General features: G+C 41.6%; 2 protein-coding genes and 1 long non-coding RNA gene across 4 annotated transcripts; 2 read left to right on the top strand and 1 right to left on the bottom strand.

The window, feature by feature from the left end:
- The first annotated feature begins 424 nt into the window (after positions 1-424).
- Positions 425-12,041, top strand: LOC106582747 (protein shisa-4). Its single transcript, XM_014166135.3, has 5 exons — positions 425-692; positions 2,703-2,880; positions 8,686-8,822; positions 9,114-9,317; positions 9,495-12,041. Exons 1-5 carry the CDS (start codon positions 617-619, stop codon positions 9,542-9,544), a joined length of 645 nt encoding a protein of 214 aa, XP_014021610.1. The 5' UTR covers positions 425-616; the 3' UTR covers positions 9,545-12,041.
- Positions 9,667-13,122, bottom strand: LOC123729722 (uncharacterized). The gene is made up of 2 exons (XR_006761432.2): positions 12,835-13,122; positions 9,667-10,170 (listed from the first exon to the last, which is right to left on the bottom strand). It is a non-coding gene; the product is annotated as an uncharacterized LOC123729722 (long non-coding RNA).
- LOC106582746 (uncharacterized) lies at positions 12,616-20,060 on the top strand. Of its 2 annotated transcripts, XM_082967367.1 has the most exons (4): positions 12,616-12,902; positions 12,987-13,148; positions 14,607-16,424; positions 18,121-20,060. In XM_082967367.1, the coding sequence occupies exons 1-4, from the start codon at positions 12,888-12,890 to the stop codon at positions 18,145-18,147; spliced, it is 2,022 nt and encodes a 673-aa protein (XP_082823493.1). In that variant the 5' UTR covers positions 12,616-12,887; the 3' UTR covers positions 18,148-20,060. The 2 variants fall into 2 exon arrangements, with proteins under 2 accessions (XP_082823493.1, XP_082823492.1); XM_082967366.1 differs by having other exon boundaries at positions 12,888-13,148.
- Positions 20,061-20,538: the final 478 nt, after the last annotated feature.

Raw genomic sequence — 20,538 nt, 5'->3', positions numbered from 1 at the left:
GGGCAAATGCAGGACAGTTATTACTATTTTTGTTGTTTTTTTGTGATTGCATTTATTAATAATTTGCATCAATAATTGAAAAATGTGACACCTGAATGAATTGGAAGAACACCATTTTGAGGATTGGATATAAAACAACCATTGTACTGGAAATACTGATGTTTGTTCTGTAAACTACTGGCCTAGGATAACTTACTTTTAGGTGGTATGCTTTTAGGTGGTATGTATTCAAATTAGTAATAGTTAGCTCAGCTGTCGCTGAAACGCAACAAGAGGGTTCTCAGGTCCTGTGTGCTGTAGACAGGATGCGTTGCTATCTTCTAAAAATGCCAGTTGGAATAATGTGCAGTGTATTATTTCCACCAGGAGGCCGGGAGGCGCTAAGGAATCTCATTGGTCTCATCTGACCCCTGGGTGAACAGCGTCACAGGCGATGTGTCATTCTACCCAGATCTTGTTGATCACTAACCTCATTCCCTCCCGTCTGTCATGTAGTTCCACAACTAGAGCATGATTATAGAGATATTATTTTTTGCAGCGGCGTATGGAGCAAAATAGCTGTTAAAGCTGCCCGTGGTTTTGCTCAAAAATCGACTTTTTCATCATTTTGGACAGTATGTTCACAGTAGGCAAAATGTCCCTTATCGCTATGGCTCTGCCAGTGATGACCGTCCTCCTCTCCTCCTGGCAGGGTAAGTCTTGACGATGGTGCTTGGTTTTTCGAACAGGCCGCGGCACTACGCTACATTTCTGGATACAATTTACACGTGTTGCAAGAATGTATCCGTAAATTGTAACGGTAGACGAATCCACTAGAGACATCGGGCTAATGTATCCAGATAACGCCTCTACGTTCTAAGGGGTTTCCAGACATAATGCCTTTTTTCGGCTGTGTCACCCTATATTTATTATAGACCTTTATGTATGTTTTGTGTTTTTATTTATTCAACAATTTCCATGGTTGTCTCAAATGAAATGCGAAACGCACGATAGCCAAATAGTCTCACGCCTACATAGACAACTGTTATTCTGGCCTATATTTGGTCATTTTATCTCGGATAGATGTACCGTTCATTAAGTATGCATAATGTTTATTAATCACAAAATAGTCTAACCCCTATTAGAACCCAGTGGTGTCAAAACAAATAATTGGCAGACGTGATCAGGGAAACATCACATTTTAATTTGATTAGATACACGAAATCAATTGATCAATCCATTGACTGTTACATTATTCATTTAATTATATATACAGTATGTTGCACTAAATGTGGACTGACCTAATTTAAATGAACATACTTTCATATGACATGGGCTCAGATTCCTTTGTAGTTGGTTCTAGTGATGGGCATTCCGAGTATTTTCGGTGAGCCGGCCTATTTGGCTCGCTTCACGTAAAAGAGCCGTCTCATTTGGCTCCCGAATGGCTTTTCGTTCAAAATCGATCTAGGACCAAAGACAATTTGCAGATCTCTAAAGTAAAGCCCCAGAAGTAGGCTACCATTATGTCAGATCGTGAAATGCGAGTTCACCTATTTTTTTGGTCCGGAGAAATGATTAGATCACCTGCATAATTTATTTTGTATTTTTAAGGAATTGCAAAAATGAGCGTGGACCAGAATGATTCGCTCTCCTCACTATTTACTGTTTATGTAGTGAGGATTCACCTTCTTTAGATAATTGTAACTTATCTGCAAGTAATCGTTGTTTTGAGCTCGAAGCAGTAGTAACTATGTAAAATGATGGAGCCAAATGAACGGCTCTTTCACCGATGCTATTCGGTTCCCGACGTTCAAAAAATAGCTGTTTGCGAACCAACACATCTCTAGTTGATTAATCTGTAGTCCCTTAGACCAGAAGGAAATGACATTAATGAAGCAGGATCGTCCTAGTATGGGTTGGGAGGTAGTGGGGCACCTATGCAAGTGGCATAATTACCTATAACCCTTTTATTTGTATTTATTTCACCTTTATTTAACCAGGTAGGCCAGTTGAGAACAAGTTCTCATTTACAACTGTGACATGGCTGATTACACTTGAGACTGCTCAGTGGACTTAATATATTTAGTGAGACACCAAACAGCCCATTGGCTACATCTCAACACATAATTACTGTGTAATTACACTTGGAGGTTGAAGAATGTCAGAGTAAAAATGTTCAGTGGTTATATGCATTAAGCTGGCCTGTAGGGCCTGATGCTATATGTCCGTCAGGTGCATTCAACTCTGACCCTACGAGATCTGGAGCCTGCTCGGTTTCTGTTCTACCCTCAAACTCAACTCTGGACCTTGAAGCCAGTTCCACTGCAATTTTTATTTGTTCCCTCCAATCAGGGACTGATTTAGACCTGGTACACCAGGTGTGTGTAATTAATTATCAGGTAGAACAGAAACCCAGCAGGCTCCGGATCTCGTAGGGTCAGAGTCGAATGCACCTTGCCTATGTATAGCATCAGGCCCTACAGGACAGCCTAATGCCTATAACCACTGAACATTTTTACTGTGACATTCTTCAACCTCCAAGTGTAATTACACAGTAATTATGCGTTGAGATGTAGCCAATGGGCTGTTTGGTGTCTTACTAAATATATTAATTCCACTGAGTAGTCTCAAGTGTAATCAGCTTTCTTTTGCCTCTGTAAGTCCACCCTTCTGAATCTGTCAGTCTGCCTCTGTCTGTTTATCCTTGTCTGTATCTGCAGTGGGTGCCACTGATGACTGCTTGTGGTACGTGGATAAGAATGGCACGTGGCACAACGGTGTCCCCTGTCCCCTGATGTCCTTCTGTTGTGGGAATTGCCACAAGCGCTACTGTTGCCTGGACGGCCTCAAGCGGATCACTGAGAGGGAGCAGAAGCGCTGCATGCTCTTCCAGTTCAGGTGTGTGTGTGTGTGTGTTTGCGTGACTGGCTCACTGAACGTCAGAGTACACGTTGGTCATATTTTGCTAATTGATTACATTGCTACCCTCAGCACTATATTTCTCTCTGAGAAACCGCTCAGAAGCGGCCCTCTTCCGGGGGGGGCCGGAACTAATTGAATCGGCCCGGAATCGGGTGTCAGATTCGGCCCGGAATCAAAATGAATGACTGCCCAGAATCGGCCCAAGGACATCGTTTCCGTCTACCTGAATTCAGCAGACTTTGCCAGCATTTTACCAGAATCCCCCCAGAAGTGGCCAGATGCAAATTTAAATAAATGTATACAAAATTACCCGATTTTAGTCATTTTAAATATTACTACTATACATTTTATACATACAAATAAACCCATCCACAAAAAAAAAAAACATTTTGTGCTGGAGGAAACACCATACACCTGGTGACCGTGTCAGCGTGCATGCATCTAGCTCGCCACAGGAGTCTTTACAGCGTGATTGGACAAGGACATCCCGGCTGGCCAAACCCTCCACTAACTCAGACGACGCTGGGCCAATTGTGCATCGCCTCATGGGTCTCCCGGGCGCAGCCGGGCACAGGTCTCGAACGAGCATCTGTAGAAACACAGTTTGTACTGCGATGCAGTGACCGCTGCGCCACTCGGGAGGTTCCATCCACAAAGTTTTTAATGCTTATCAATTGCCTTGCACAAAGTATCAAAATACTAAAATACTACACAGGACTCTTAAATAATTTCTTTAAAATGTTAATTGTATTTTCTGATTACAGAAACAATGAGGAAAATATGGAGAGAAAAAAATATTTTACGAAATGTTAATTATATAAATCAACTGCCAGAGAGTATCCCCAATCGGCCCGAGCCCCAAGTAATACATTTGGGCCAGATAACTCACACTGGAATCGGCCCGAGCTCAATCCCCGCATCCTAGCCATAAGTAATACTGCCAAAGGTGGCCCAGACTCGGGCCACATGACGTCGGCCGAGTCTGACTCTCAGCCGAGTGCACCAACTCTCAGCCGGAATCGGCCCAGATCCAGTGTGCTAGCTGGGCATGTATCAATACAGTTTAGTGGTCACACTGTATTCCCTCTCTGGGATTGGTGTAATGTTGAGGTAAGTGATCTTGCATCTGAGAGGACACAACACTGCAGATTTCTTTCACACCATAAAAAGCTTTCATCATCACTTAACACCACTGACCACGCTGGGATCAGTAACATCCAACTGGAGATCAGGGTGGTTTCCAGTAGGGAGAAAATGTTTCGATTTTTTAAATGTATTTCACCTTGGAGTGAATGGAGGTACTATGGAGGTAGTTTAAAAAAAACTTTTACCCCTTTTTCTCCCCAATTTCGTGATATCCAAATGGTAGTTACAGTCTTGTCTCATCGCAGCAACTCCCGTACGGACTCGGGAGAGGCGAAGGTCGAGAGCCATGCGTCCTCCGAAACATGACCCGACCAAGCCGCACTGCTTCTTGACACAATGCCCGCTTAACCTGGAAGCCAGACACATCAATGTGTCGGAGGAAACACCGTACACCTGGCGACCGTGTCAGCGTGCATGCGCCTGGCCCGCCACAGGAGTCGCTAGTGCGCAATGGGACAAGGACATCCCTGCCGGCCAAACCCTCCCATAACCCGGATGACGCTGAGCCAGTTGTGCGCCGCCCCATGGGTCTCCCGGTCGCAGCCGGCTGCGACAGAGCCTGGACTCGAACCAGGATCTCTAGTGGCACAGCTAGCACTGCAATGCAGTGCCTTAGACCACTGCGCCACTCGGGAGGCCTTTAACTTGTCTTTGACTCGTTGTTTTTGCTTTCCGTTTGTCCTACTGAGCATGACCCAGTTTGAAAACAGCGTTAAGGTGAAGCAGAAGAATCCTCTGCACCTACTACTATACTGAACATAAATATAAACGCAACATGCAACAATTTCTACGATTTTGCTGAGTTACAGTTCATATAAGGTATTCAGTCAATTGAAAAAAATTCATGAGGCCCGATTTCGCATGACTGGGAATACAGATATTCATCTGTTGGTCACAGATACAGATAGACAAGGGCATGGATCAGAAAACCAGTCAGTATCTGGTGTGACCACCATTTGCCCCATGCGGTGCAACACATCTCCTTCGCATAGAGTTGATCTGTTGGTTGTGGCCTGTTGAATGTTGTCCCACTCCTCTTCAATGGCTGTGCGAAGTTTCTGGATATTGGCGGGAACTGGAACACACTGTCGTATATGTCGATCCAGAGCATCCCGAACATGCTCAATGGATGACATGTCTAGTGAGTATGCAGGCCATGGAATAACTAGCTTCCAGGAATTTTGTACAGATCCTTGCGATATGGGGCCGTGCATTATCATGCTGAAGAATGAGGTGGTGGATGAATGGCACAACAATGGGCATCAGGATCTTGTCAAGGTATTCAAATTGCCATTGATAAAATGAAATTGTGTTCGTTGTCCGTAGCTTATGCCTGCCCATACCATAACCCCACAATGGGGCATTCTGTTCACAACGATGACATCAGCAAACTGCTCGCCCACACAATGCCATACACGTGGTGTGCGGTTGTGAGGCCGGTTGGACTTACTGCCAAATTCAGTAAAACAACAATTATGGTAGAGAAATTAACATCCAATTCTCTGGCAACAGCTCTGGTCGACATTCCTGCAGTCAGCATGCTAATTGCACACTCCCACAGAGCTGCACATTTTAGAGTGGCCTTTTAGTGTCCCCAGCACAAGGTGTACCTGTGTAATGATCATGCTGTTTTAATCAGCTTCTTTACATGCCATATCTGTCAGGTAGATGTATTATCTTGGCAAAGGAAAAATGCTCACTAACAGGGATGTAAACAAATTTGTGTGCACAATTTGAGAGAAGTAAGCTTTTTGTGCATATGGAACATTTCTGGGATATTTTATTTTCGCTCATGAAGCATAGGACCAACACTTTACATGTTGCGTTTATATTTTTGTTCAGTGTATGTTACGGGAGGTCAGAGATCTGGCAGTGTGGTGCCAGGACAACAACTTCTCCCTCAACGTCATCAAGACAAAGGAACTGATCATGGACTACAGGAAAGGGAGGGCCGAGCATTCCCCCATTCACATCGACAGGGCTGTAGTGCAGCGGGTCGAGAGCTTAAAGTTCCTCGGTGTCCACATCACTAAGGATGGTCCTAACACACAGTCTTGAAGAGGGCATAACAACGCCTCTTCCCCCTCAGCAGGTTAAAACGATTTGGCATGGGCCCTCAGATCCTCAAATTATACAGCTGCACATTTGAGAGCATCTTGACTGGCTGCATCACCGCTTGGTATGGACTCTGCTTGGCATCCGACCGCAAGGCACTACAGAGGGTGCACCAAGTCTGGAACCAACAGAACCTTGTACACCCTCCCCTCCCCCCAGCGATAAGACTAAATAGTTAGTCTGGATAGCAATTTGGTTAACAATTTTATTATTTGCATTGACCCTTTTTGCACTAACTGTTTTGACTCATCACATATGCTGCTGCTACTGTTTATTATCTATCCTGTTACCTAGTCACTCTATTCCTAGTTATATGTACAGTCGAAGTCGGAAGTTTACATACACTTAGGTTGGAGTCATTAAAACTCGTTTTTCAACCACTCCACAAATTTCTTGTTAACAAACTATAATTTTAGCAAGTCGGATAGGACATCTACTTTATGCATGACACAAGTCATTTTTCCAACAATTGTTTACAGACAGATTATTTCACTTATAATTCACTGTATCACAATTCCAGTGGGTCAGAAGTTTACATACACTAAGTTGACTGTGCCTTTAAACAGCTTGGAAAATTCCAGAAAATGATGTCATGGCTTTAGAAGCTTCTGATAGGCTAATTGACATAATTTGAGTCAATTGGAGGTGTACCTGTGGATGTATTTCAAGGCCTACCTTTAAACTCAGTGCCTCTTTGCTTGACATCATGGGAAAATCAAAAGAAATCAACCAAGACCTCAGAAAAACAATTGTAGACCTCCACAAGTGTGGTTCATCCTTGGGAGCAATTTCCAAATGCCTGACGGTACCACGTTCATCTGTACAAACAATAGTATGCAAGTATAAACACCATGGGACCATGCAGTCGTCATGCCGCTCAGGAAGGAGACGCGTTCTGTCTACTAGAGATGAACGTACTTTGGTGCGAAAAGTGCAAATCAATCCCAGAACAATAGCAAAGGACCTTGTGAAGATGCTGGAGGAAACAGGTACAAAGTATCTATATCCACAGTAAAACGAGTCCTATATCGACATAACCTGAAAGGCCGCTCAGCAAGGAAGAAGCCACTGCTCCAAACCGCCAAAAAAATGCCAGACTACGGTTTGCAACTGCACATGGGGACAAAGATCGTACTTTTTGGAGAAATGTCCTCTGGTCTGATGAAACAAAAATTGAACTGTTTGGCCATAATGATCATCGTTATGTTTGGAGGAAAAAGGGGGAAGCTTGCAAGCCGAAGAACACCATCCCAACCGTGAAGCACAGGGGTGGCAGCGTTATGTTGTGGGGGTGCTTTGCTGCAGGAGGGACTGGTGCACTTCACAAAATAGATGGCATCATGAAGAAGGAAGATTATGTGGATATATTGAAGCAACATCTCTAGACATCAGTCAGGAAGTTAAAGTTTGGTCGCAAATGGGTCTTCCAAATGGACAATGAACCCAAGCATACTTCCAAAGTTGTGGCAAAATGGCTTAAGGACAACAAAGTCAAGGTATTGGAGTGGCCATCACAAAGCCCTGACCTCAATCCTATAGAACATGTGTGGGGAGAACTGAAAAAGTGTGTGTGAGCAAGGAGGCCTACAAACCTGACTCAGTTACACCAGCTCTGTCAGGAGGAATGGGCCAAAATTCACCCAACTTATTTTGGGAAGCTTGTGGAAGGCTACCCAAAACATTTGACCCAAGTTACACAGTTTAAAGTCAATGCTACCAAATACTAATTGAGTGTATGTAAACTTCTGACCCACTGGGAATGTGATGAAAGAAATAAAAGCTGAAATAAATCATTCTCTTCTATTATTCTGACATTTCACATTCTTAAAATAAAGTGGTGATCCTGACTGACCAAAGACAGGGAATTTTTACTAGGATTAAATGTCAGGAATTGTGAAAAACTGAGTTTAAATGTATTTGGCTAAGGTGTATGTAAACTTCCGACTTCAACTGTACCTCTACCTCAACTACCTCATACCCCTGCACATCGACTCGGTACTGGTACCCCGTACCAAGTTATCGTTACTCATTGTGTATTTATTAATTGTATTATTACCTGTTATTACTTTTCTATTATTTCTCTGTTTTATTTCTCCATTCTTATAACGGGCCCTTAAGTAAGCATTTCACTGTTAGCCTTCACCTGTTGTTTACGAATCATGTGACAAATACAATTCATAACGCTTCTCAGATTAAGAGTGCTGATCTAGGATCAGTCACCTCTGACCATGTAATCGTATTCATTATGATCTAAAAGGTCAAACTGATCCTAGAACAGCACCCCTATACTATGAGACGCTTTGTGAATAGCTGAGCTGAGGCAGAGATGGGACTGGATAGCTGTTTATGAACCCTGGAACTGTGGGGGTCGCAGGGTAACTCTGTGGATGAAACAGTTGGTAATTGCTATATTGATACTTTTGCACTTAATGTTAGAATGAAGTAGATAATGTGTTGATATTACTCTGTGGAAGCTTTTAGAAAGAGTCTGAGGTGTTTTCCCCTCCCTTCCTCTCCTAGCCCTACCACCATCGCTGGTATTGCTTCGTCCATCCTGCTCTTCGTGGCTATCATTGCTACCATGGTGTGCTGCTTCATGTGTTCCTGCTGTTACCTTTACCAGCAACGACAGCAGCGTGGCAGGACTCCCTATGACGGTACCATGATGGATTTTTGTTAACAGAATGTGTTGATGTGATAGATGATGTGTGTATATAATGTGGTGTTTTTGGCAAAAGTGTCATTTGGAATTGCAGTTGGGAAGGGTTTTAAGTCCGCCTGCTTTTGAATGTTATAATGTCAGACGTAGTTAGAACGTGAAAAGAATTTGGGACTTTTTAAAAGGCGAAAATGGGGGTGGGGATTCATTGAATTAGTGCGATCATCACAGTATACTGTATTTCCATATTGACTCAATGATAAGGAAGCTCTGTATGCTTCAACCTCAGCCCAGCACATCCCAATGACCAGCTACCCTGTGGAGCCCATGTATGACGCTTACGGCAAGCCGCTGGTGATGGGACATCCTGATTATCAGCACCCTGGTTACCCAATGGCACCTCAGTATTCTGGCATGCCCCAGCCATACCCCATGATGCAACCCGGGCCGTTCCCCCCGTACCCCATGGCAGACCCTGGCTACCCTCAGGGAGGTAAGAGGACAACCTGAAACACCTTTATTATCACTACTGAGTAATGTGATTTGTAGACTAATGCAATATCAATGTCTGAAGAGTAAACAAAATCATGAAGCACATTTTTTTTGTTGTTGAAAAAGCCAGATATTGTATTCTATGTTATAGTTAAGCTTTTACTGTTGTGTGTTGCAGCACCCCCCCCTTACTCCCCGCCACAGTACACTCCCCACCCCGGTCACTGATGGGATGAAAGCAAGTACTGTACATGGAGAGGAGAGGAGAAACAAAGTAAGGACTGCGTCAAGAAGAGAAGGCGACCATGGCTCCGGCTCTCCTAGCGGTTGCCCAGTGAAAGATAACCAGAGGCACTTTATTCTCCTTTATTTTCTACATCCTTTAAAGGAACAGAGCATATGCTGAGTTGGGTTCTCCTGTCTGTCCTGACACTGAACTTGATTCCCACTGACAGTCTAATGTGGAAAATGTCGCACCCATTCCAAGTGAGGTAACCAACCTGCATCCTTCATCCATGCACTTACTCTGATATCTATCCCTCGCAATTAGTGTAACCCAAAACTACATTCTACAAGGTCACATGCTTTGTTTGACATTCATTCTCTGCTTAAGACATTTGACTTGAGGAATGGTGAACATCTGTTTTCACATGTTTGCTTGGCTTTAATCCGGTAGTGGACAGAGTGAGGGTCATACCTGCAGATAACAGGGTGTGTATGAGAGCTGGTTGACTCTTATCTGTTGTATAAAAGTCAGGATGCTCAGAAGAGTTGACGGCTCCTCTCGCTCTGTCGGACCCCTTTAGTCAGCTCTCTGTGGGGATTTCTTTGTTATCTCATGCTCAGCTTGTCTTCTGTAATAGATTAACATTTACTTTTATGTATATTAGAATGTCAGTTAGACAGTACATGTTCTGCTACATCCCAATGTGTCATTGTACTCAGTTGTCACATATACGTTTATTTATTAGTGGGATCTGTGTAAATGTTAATTTTCAGTAATATATCCAGCCGATATTTAACTTAAATAACAAATCTGAGCCTTGTGTCATCGTGAATTCAAGAAACTATTTCAAGACATATTTTGTAAACAATATTTTAACATGTCTTTCTCATTGTTGTAACAGACACAACTTTTTAGAAATATTTTTACCATAAATGCTTGGAGCATTTCCTTACACTGTTTTATTTATGGTTAGGAAATTTTTCTCTGAGCCGTCTTTGTGCACCTTGTAGGACGTCTGAACTGTACAGTAGAACCTGACGTGTTGAGCATGTTGCACAGTTTACTATTAGTAACCACTGAAAGGCTCGTCCCAGGTGAAATGTGTTGGATAAGGTGACATTCTATTTTACCCACCCTGAGATTCTTAATAGATTTTTCTATTGAATAATATTGAGAATTTTAGCATATTTGTTCAGAGAGGAAGGATGAAGCAATCATGCAATAGATATACAGATTCTTCTTGGCCAGCCAGTGTTTAAAAGTGTCAATGTAAACAGTGGCATACTGTTATTTATAAACCCTATTGATATTTTATTATTTGAATTGGATCACTGTAATATTTATTGTCAACATGTAAAGTGTACGTACGGTGGTGAGAGAACGTTTGAACTGTTTAGAATTTCTGCATACATTTGACCTAGAATGTGATCAGATCTTCTCCTAAGTCTTACTAATAGATCAAGTTGACCCTGATTTTAAACAAATAACACAAAAAACAATTGTACCCTTTCATTTCTTTATTGAGAAAATTGATCCAACATTACATTTCTTCGTTGGAAAAAGTATGTGAACCTCTAGATGAATCATCTGAATTAAGTGTATTAAAGTAGTCAAAAGTTGAGTATTTGGTCCCATATTCCTGGCATGCAGTGATTACATCAAGTTTGTGACTTTATAAACTCCTGGGATGCATTTGCAGTTTGTTTTGAAATTGTTTTAGGTTATGTTTTGCCCAACAGAAACTGAATGGCTTGCCATTTTGGAGTCACTTTAATTTTAGGTAAGAAAAAAATATGTTTTTGAACACTTCCACATTCATGTGGATGCTACCATGGTGATGAATAGATCATGAATAGATCATGAATAATGTTAAGTGAGAAGGTTACAAACGTCTTATCTACTCAATTAAAAATACAATTACTCCAGTCATCATTCCCCATTCGGTTACTATTAGGAAGAACATCATCCAAAACCCGACAAAAACAAACTGCAAATGCATCCAGAGTTTTTGTAGAGTCACAAGCTTGATGTAGTCATTACATGCTAGGAATATGGGACCAAATACTATACTTTTGACTACTTTAATACACTTAATACAGATGATTAGTCTAGAGGTTCACATACTTTTTCTAACAAAGAAATTGAATGTTGGATCAGTTGTCTCAAAGAAATGTAAAAGTATAATTGTTTTTGTATTATTTGTTTACACATGTTCACATCTATTATGACATGTTAGGTAAAAATGTATGCAGAAATACAGAAAATCCTAAAGGGTTCACAAGCACATAATTGAAAAAATGTTATAAATTTTGAATGCAATTCTTTTTTTGTGTACATTTTACCAGAGTGTAAATCACATCTGTTACTAGTAGAACGGTTTCCAGCTCTTACTTGTTGGTTGTCTGTTGTTTAATGGATGGTAAGACATTGTAATACAATAAGTGCTATGTTTTTTTTCTTTCGAATAACATAAATTATAACTTTGAAATGTAAAATGCAGCAGACTACTGTCGTGTATTGCATGGTACGCTTTCAAATAGTTAACAAAAACAACCCTTTTGATTTGTCGCCTTGGAATCAATGATATCATTACCGTGAGTGTGTGAAACTTTTTACTACAGCATTTTGACCACTAGATGTCCTTAAAATTGATACTTTGCAGCCAAGTGAAAAATCTGTTTTACATTCAAAAATACAATTGTAAACTATGTCCTATGAACACAATGTTGCACTTTGTTGCAACAATTTTCTCACATATGTTGTAGTCATTAGCTTGTTATTAGTTATTAGCTCATTCAACTATGTCATAAAACACCTCAATAGAATAGACACATCTTCCAAGACTACAAATTCAACTTTTTTCATTTTTTCATTTTTTTCCATTGTCTGTGTTCATTGAACACCAAACCCTCTTGAACTAATGCTGTAATCATGAAAGAGGAAGTAGCACTGTGTTATACCATGCTTTGGCATTTCTGGTAAACTCAGCCCTTCCCATTGCCTTTAAAGGACTATGTACCCTGCACTAAATATGGACATGCAGTTTCAAAGGATTTCAAAGAATGTCCCAGCCTTTCAGACCAACTTTCATGATAGACTAACACACTCCATACTGGTACCCTGACTGCAAGCCCAGTCTCAAGTCCTACCTCTTAGCACCAGGGTTGAGGCCTCTGGTGGCTTCTCAGTGAGAGGGATACCACCTTCGGCCCATGGGGAAATTCTGCAGGCTCCTACACTAGGAAAGCACACTTTTCTAAAGGAGATACCATACAACTTGTAGGCTACAAACCGTTTTCATCTGTTCTGCTGTGAGGGTGTTTTCTTCTCCAGCCAGAGGCGACCATGTCCAGGAGGAAGGTGAGGGGACTGACACGGATAGGGCGGCAGGTGAGCGAGGACCCTGACCTGGATGTCCTTTTGTCCAACCTGTCTCCTGAGCAGATTGAGGAGCTGGAGAAGGAGGTATTGGTGGCCCCCAACCTGGATCCCAATGAGGAAAGAGCCATAGAGCAGCCTGCCACTAATACTGTCTGGGACCGGGATGCGAAGCTGGACAGCCGGGAGCGTCCTGGGAAGCTCAGCCAAAAGGAACAGTCTATTGAGGTATGATTACTAAACATCGAGTCATACAGTGGAACTCCCCCACAGTTAATGTTTATTATGTGTGAGACAGAGTTGGTCTGAAGTCCACCTTGTGAGATGTTTTACTGACACAATCTGTCACCTTAATTGTTTATCCTATGTTTTTCTACCCGGTTTATCCCTTACCTGCCTCTTTTGTTAGGGTATGTTTAATCTCAGGGATACTGACAAAACTGATAGTGGTGGAAGTTAATCACGTCCTCTCATCATCAGCTCCACCCGTTTTCACTTACTTACTCTTATACGGTAATAAGCCTCATTTTGGTCAATAGCACTGGCTGTTGGAAACCAGATAAACAAATTGCAATTCAAAAATGTCTAAAAGATAGTTCATTTACGTTAGTGTTCCTTAAACAGGTATTTTAATGATACTTCTGAAATGTATTCCCCTGCCAACTGGATGTCAGAAAAGGTTCCATCAGTTCATGAACTGTGCTCCGCTGCTGTTAGTTCTTATGGCAGGAAAAACACTAATGTATACCTTTCACATTCTTCGCACAAGTCCCCTTTGGTAAACAGAGAAAATGCTTAAAGATACAGTTATCAAAACAATATTGTGCACAGTGTCACCTGATTTTGGTATAGCTTTGTAGTTTATAGGTCAAAGAGGAGTTTTAGTTTGTTTTTAGTTGACAGCTTTTTGACGTAGTGCCCACCAGGTAGGGAAAAACAGAGCCAGGAGATAGCTGTTGGATGTGTATAAAGAAGAGCACTTCAAATGATGGATCCGGGGCCCTGTGGAGCTTCTTAATCCCGGCATGATGGAATTCCTTGGTTGATTGCTCCTATGCTGCTCAATGCCTTTTAAGGAAACATCTGCCAGGGCCGCAGCCTCGAGCAAACAAAACAGATGGAGCAAGGCTCACAAATCAAACACTTAGAGTAGCTGCTCCGCAAATGTATTTCTGCACTATTAACAGACTCCCCCATGCACACTGTAAACACACGGTATCTAACGTCAGGTTTACATTACACGCTGTGGTCTTATATCATAGCTTATGTCATACTGTGCTCTCAGTGCCAACAAGTTACGCTTCATACGTAGACAAGTTGAGTACAAACAAAGACTGGTATTAATACCTGATATTTCTAGTGAACATGAATGAACTAATGCGTGTTTTTGTGTAAATCATTAGAAACAGCAACGGCAAGGTTAGGTCATCATGGACACAAACTGATTTGTAGCTGGTGGACGGGCCTATGATTAGTCATGTTGATAGGGCTGTTGGTGGTCATGCAGTGATGACCATAACAGGCAAGGCACATTACGACTGAGAACACATCATTCTAATTGGATTTGACAGTAGAAAACTATTACTGTTTAGATTATTGTGTAGATTATTGAAGGTCATGTAAGTGTATGCTTTTCAGATTCACTTAATGTGGAAACGTCCCTATGTAATGTTTCTTCTCCTGCAGGGGGAACCCAAGAAGGAGAGCCGGAAACAAGAGTACCTGAGGAAGATGGGCCTGAGTCAGGAGGGGAAGGAAGGAAGGGGGATCAGAAGGCAATCAAGTATCACAACAGAACGAGAGAACAAGATGGAGGAGAGAAATAACAAAAGACCAGACAGCACTAAAGAGGACAGAGTCAGCCTGTCCAATAGATATAGGAGAGAGGAGAGCAAAGACAAAGAAGTGAAAGAGACCTCTAGAGAAAGATTCAGGAAAGAGAGTAAGGACGCTGAAGTGAAAGATACAACTAGAGACAGATCCAGGAGACAGGAGAGTAGAGACAGTTTAGAGAAAGAGGATGCCAAAGAAAGAGAGAGAAACGAGGATAACAAGCTTATGGAGAAAAGAGACAAGAGGTTGAGCACCAGTAATAAGACAAAGGAAATGATCTCCAAGTTACAAGAGAAAAAGGAAAAAGAGGAGATCAAGGAAAAAGAAAGAAAAGAGGATATGAAAAAAAGAGATGAGAACAAGACAAGGGGACTTGTGTCAAAGTTTGTGGAGAAGCAAAGTCGGGTTGAAGAGAGTAAAACAGACGATAAAAAAAACAGAGTGGAAGAGAAGGACAAGCCTGTGAAGGACAAGTCTGACTTGAAACTTGAGAGACAAAAGTCGCCAACAGAGAAGGAGAGCGGAAGTGAGAAGCAAGAGGAGAAGGAAGATCCTAAGGAGAAAGCGAAAGAAGATGGTAAGGAGAATAAGAAAGATGTGGGGTTAAAACGTAAGGAAAGTATAAAAGAGAAAGATAGGAGAAGTATTAGAGACAAGGAAAGAGAAGAGAAAAGGGAAACAGAGGAGAAAAAGGGAAAAGATGCAAACGAAGGACTAAAATCCAGCAAGGGTGAGGAACAACGTGGGAACTGTGTGACGAACAAGAGCACACCTAGCAAGACCAATGTAGAGGAGGAAGAAGACGAGGACTCCAGCATGTTCAGTGACCTCATAGAGCAAGTTTGCAGCAACGACCCCACCATGACAGAGCTCAACGTGAACAACTCGGAGGTCATCAAGGCTAAAACACTCATCCAGTTTGCAGAGGCCTTGAATAAAAACACCCACATTAAGACTTTTGCCCTGGCCAACTGCCGTGCTGATGACCACGTGGCCTACGCCATTGCGGGCACCTTACGCACCAATACGTCTATCACAAGCATCAACCTGGATTCCAACCTTCTCACCCCCAAGGGTATAATGTCCCTGATCCAGGCCTTGCAGAAAAACACTACACTCACCGAGCTGCGCTTCCACAACCAGAGACACATCTGCGGAGGCAAGACAGAGATGGAGATGACCAAGATACTGAAAGACAACACCACCCTCCTGAAGCTGGGCTACGGCTTTGAGCTGGCCGGCCCACGCATGACCATGACCAACATCCTGAGCCGCAACATGGACAAGCAGCGACAGCGGCGCCTACAGGAGCAGAAGCTGGCCCAGGCCAACGGTGAGAAGAAAGGGATGCTGGAGGTGCCCAAGACTGCTGGGGGATTCCTCAGGGTTTCCCCCAAGGCTTCCCCTAAACCCTCCCCACACCCCTCACCAATGCCCTCCCCGAAGTTGACTCAAAAAAGAGGACCTGGAGGGGGACCTCCTCCACCCCCTCCTCCTGGCGGCCCACCCCCACCTCCACCCCCCATGCTGGATATAGACTCCCTGCGAAACTCCCTGACGCCCGCATCACAGAGGAAGATGGATGATAAGGCCAACAAAGCCGGTGGTACGAACTCTAGGGACCAACTGCTGGACTCCATTAGGAATGCCAATATGAAGAAACTGAAGAAGGTAAGATGGGGCAAAGATCAATTGCTGATAGACATTGAAAGAGTTAGGGTTGGCAGGGATGCTCAGTCACAGATTATAACACATTTATACGTAACTTCAGAAAGTATGCACACAGCCCTTGACTTTTTCCACATTTTGTTGTGTTACAGCCTGAATTTAAAATGGGTTACATTTAGATTTTGTGTCACTGATCTACACACAATACCCCATAATGTCAAAGTGGAATTTTGTTTGTAGAAATGTTTTAGAAATGAATAAAAAATGTAAAGCTGAAATGTCTTGAGTCAATAAGTGTTCAACCCCTTTGTTATGGCAAGCCTAAATACGTTTAGGAGTAAAGATGTGCTTAACAAATTCCATAATAAGTTGCATGGACTCATTCTATGTTCAATAATAGTGTTTAACATGATTTTTGAATAACTACCCCATCTCTGTATCCCACACATACAATTATCTGTAAGATCCCTCAATCGAGTAGTGATTTTCAAGCACAGATTCAACCACAAAGACCAGGGAGGTTTTTCAATGCCTCACGAAGAAGGGCGCTGATTGGTAGATGTGTAAATAAATCTTAAGCAGATGCTGAATATCTCTTTGAGCATGATGAAGTTATTAATTAGGATTTGGATGGTGTATCAATACATCCAGTCACTTCAAAGATACAGGCATCCTTCCTAACTCAGTTGCCGGAGAGGAAGATAACTTCTCAGGGATTTCACCATGAGGCCAATGGTGATTTTAAAACAGTTTAATGGTTGTGTTATGAGAAAACTGAGGATGGATCAACAACAACATAGTTACTCCACAATACTAACCTAAATAACAGGGTGAAAAGAAGGAAGCCTGTACAGAATAAAATTATTCCAAAACATGCATCCTGTTTGCAACAAAGCACTTAAGTAATTCTGCAAAAAATATGGCAAAGAAATTACATTTTTGTCCTGATTACAAAGCGTTATGTTTGGGGCAAATCCAACACAACACATCACTGAGTGCGACTCTTAATATTGTCAAGCATGGTGGTGGCTGCATCATGTTATGGGTATGCTTGTCATCGGCAAGGACTAGGGAGTTTTGGGGGAAAAATAAACAGAATACAGCTATACGCACAGGCAAAATCTTAGAGGAAAACCTGGTTGTCTGCTTTCCAACAGACACTGGGAGAATACTTCATATTTCAGCAGGACAATAACCTAAAACACAAGGCCAAAGCTACACTGGCATTGCTTACCAAGACGACATTGAATGTTCTTGAGTGGTCTAGTTACAGTTTTGACTTAAATTTGCTTTGAAAATCTATGGCAAGACTTGACAATGGCTGTCTAGCAATGATCAGCAATCAATTTGACAGAGCTTGAAGAATTTTTTAAAGAATAATGTTAAAATATTGTACAATCTAGGTGTGCAAATCTCTTAGAGACTTACCGAAAAAGACTCAAACTATTGACTCCAGGGTGTAAATACTTATGTAAATTAGTTTCATTTTCAATAAATGTGCTAAAATATCTGAAAACATGTTCTCCCTTTGTCAGTATGGGATATTGTGTGTAGATGGGTGAGAAAAAAATCTGTTTAATCCATTTTGAATTTGGGCTGTAACACAACAAAATGTGGAATAAGTCAAGGGGTACGAATATTTTCTGAAGGCACTGTATATGCATGCCGTATCCATACACTCTCCCCTCTCTTCCTACAGGTTGCGGTACCAAAGCTGTTGCAGTAATCCCCTGGAATGGAGAGTGAAAGCCAAGGAAGAGGAAGGACATAGATCTCACGGGGGATCGAAACTCCAACACATCCCACGCACAGACTGACACTCAGTCTTACCACTGTGCTGCGGGATGGATAAGGCAGGGAAGCAGAGAGTGAAAATTGAGATTTCTATTGGATGTACAGCTTTCACTGTGCCACGAGTTCTCTCCTCAAACTTAACACTGGACCGCAGGGACCCCGTGGAGGGAGAAGAGGGCAGAGTTTTGCAGCAGGACGTGCCCTGAGGTCCTAGTTGTCTGCCTTTGTCTGTGTTGATGCTTTGCCTGTCATTTGCACTAGATTATGAAGCAGTGCATACGGTATGTTGACAAAAGCATATGATGTGTATGATGTGGGGGCATGTAAAATTCTATAAAAAAAGATATATACAAAACTACTTTAACATTCATTGAAATATTGGATGGTAATTTGACATTTTATTTATTTGTTGAGGGAATCACTTGGAATTTTGCCCAAACTGCTGATTCTCCATGGCATATTATCAGGGAATTAAAATGGGGTTAGATTTCAGCAATTCACAGGGGGAGAAAGGGTGGTTTGTAATGTGTGTCATTGCCAAATCTCAAGACTGACATCTCAGGCAAAGTTTTACACATAAAAAGCAACCTAGAATCCCAGTCTTCTTAGAAAGACTCAGGAAGGAAGTTAAGTTTTTTAGAGATTTAAGTATGGTCAACCTTTAAGTACTAACAAAGTTATACAACAACGTTTAGTAATAACAATGTTATTTATAAATATATTTTCATACATTTTGCTCAAAGTGCAAAAAATAATGATTCTAACATAGAAAAAATTTTGAATGTCAAAAGCGAAGAAAACAAATCGCAGAATACTATTTACAGCGACAACAATGCAAACATATTCCAGGCTAGATGTCTTACTACTAGTCAAGTCTTACAACTAAAGATTTTAAAACAGTTTATTTTATTACCATGGCAGAGCAAAATGAATGCCTCTTTCAGTGTGATGATATTGTACAGAGCGGTTTGCCACTCTAAAAGTGACTATTGACTATTGTATGCATAATGTGGTTTCTGTTTCATTTTGGACTTCATTAAGTTACAGAGCCTATAAAAAAAAGTACTGGTATGTTTGCAATTAAAAGTGTAATATAATACACTTTATAACAATAACTTCATAATCAAGTACATCTTTTTTTTTTTTATTAACACGAAGATACAGGATGGAGACATATCAGTCCATTATTTGATGGCAGGCTAATACAGTAGAGTAGGCGACTGATACATTTACTGTATTTTGTTTGAATGTTTAACCTGTACATACAATATTATCCTTTCAGGTGGACATTTCCCCAGTGTTCAATGTAATATATCTTAATAATACAATTTCTACTGCTTGAGAAATATTAAGTTGTCTATGTCAGTCTGTCTATTGATTGGTTGACGGAATCAGAAATCATTTCCAATATCTATATAAGATATGTTGTCTCAGTAGAGCCCTGTAACCTGCAAAGATATTGAAACTGATGGGAGAGGACATTTTGTGAGCAAATGGACAATTCTGTGTGCCATGCCAAGTATAAGATGTCAAATAGATCATAATAAAAGTTTTGTGTGCACACACACAGAGCAATGAAGTGTACCTTAGCAAAGCTAATGATCTAATGCACTGTTGTGTGTGTATTTCAATCCGATTTCCATTTCTGCACACTTCTGGCCGACAACACTAAATGGAATGTGACCTTTAGTGAGAAGAGTGGGTATACGCTGTTTCCAACAGATTCACACCTACAAGATCGTATCCGACAAAAGAGAGGTCGCAAGTCGCAATTGTAAATGAGAACTTGTTCTCAACTTGTCTACCTGGTTAAATAAAGGTGAAATAAATAAATAAATAAAAGAGGGGACTTAACTGTCTACTTCTAGTAGTGAATATGTGTTATCATGTTTTGACAACATCTGACACTGGGGGTTGAGAGGGATAGAGACAGGCCAGTTTACGTCTCGACTGCCCGGCCTAAACCTCTGCATCCACAAAATGCCTATATTTGGTCATTTCTCAATGAAGGTTTGCACAGTGATTCATTCCTTTCTTGTTCCTAATAATGGGAAGTGGGCCAGCGGTCTGTCTGGCTCTCCCCATGAACACTGGTCTGATGGGGAGAGGGAATGGAGGAGGGAAGGGGGGTAGGAAAAAATCTGAAAAGATGTATATTATTGGATTAAATGCAAACAGTGGGTTATTCCTGAATCTCCTAAGAAATTATAGCCGTTTGTAATTACATTTCATAAGAGCTTTTTCTAACCATGTGACCATAGAGGTGGAAAATCAGACCTGTAGAGTCTGATCATTTTTTCTGGTAAATCACGTGGTCAGGAAA

Source organism: Salmo salar, chromosome 22 (assembly GCF_965601325.2).
Source record: "Salmo salar chromosome 22, fSalSal1, whole genome shotgun sequence".
In the NCBI taxonomy this organism is placed as follows: domain Eukaryota; kingdom Metazoa; phylum Chordata; class Actinopteri; order Salmoniformes; family Salmonidae; genus Salmo; species Salmo salar.
This window is presented reverse-complemented; position numbering and strand designations above follow the sequence as displayed.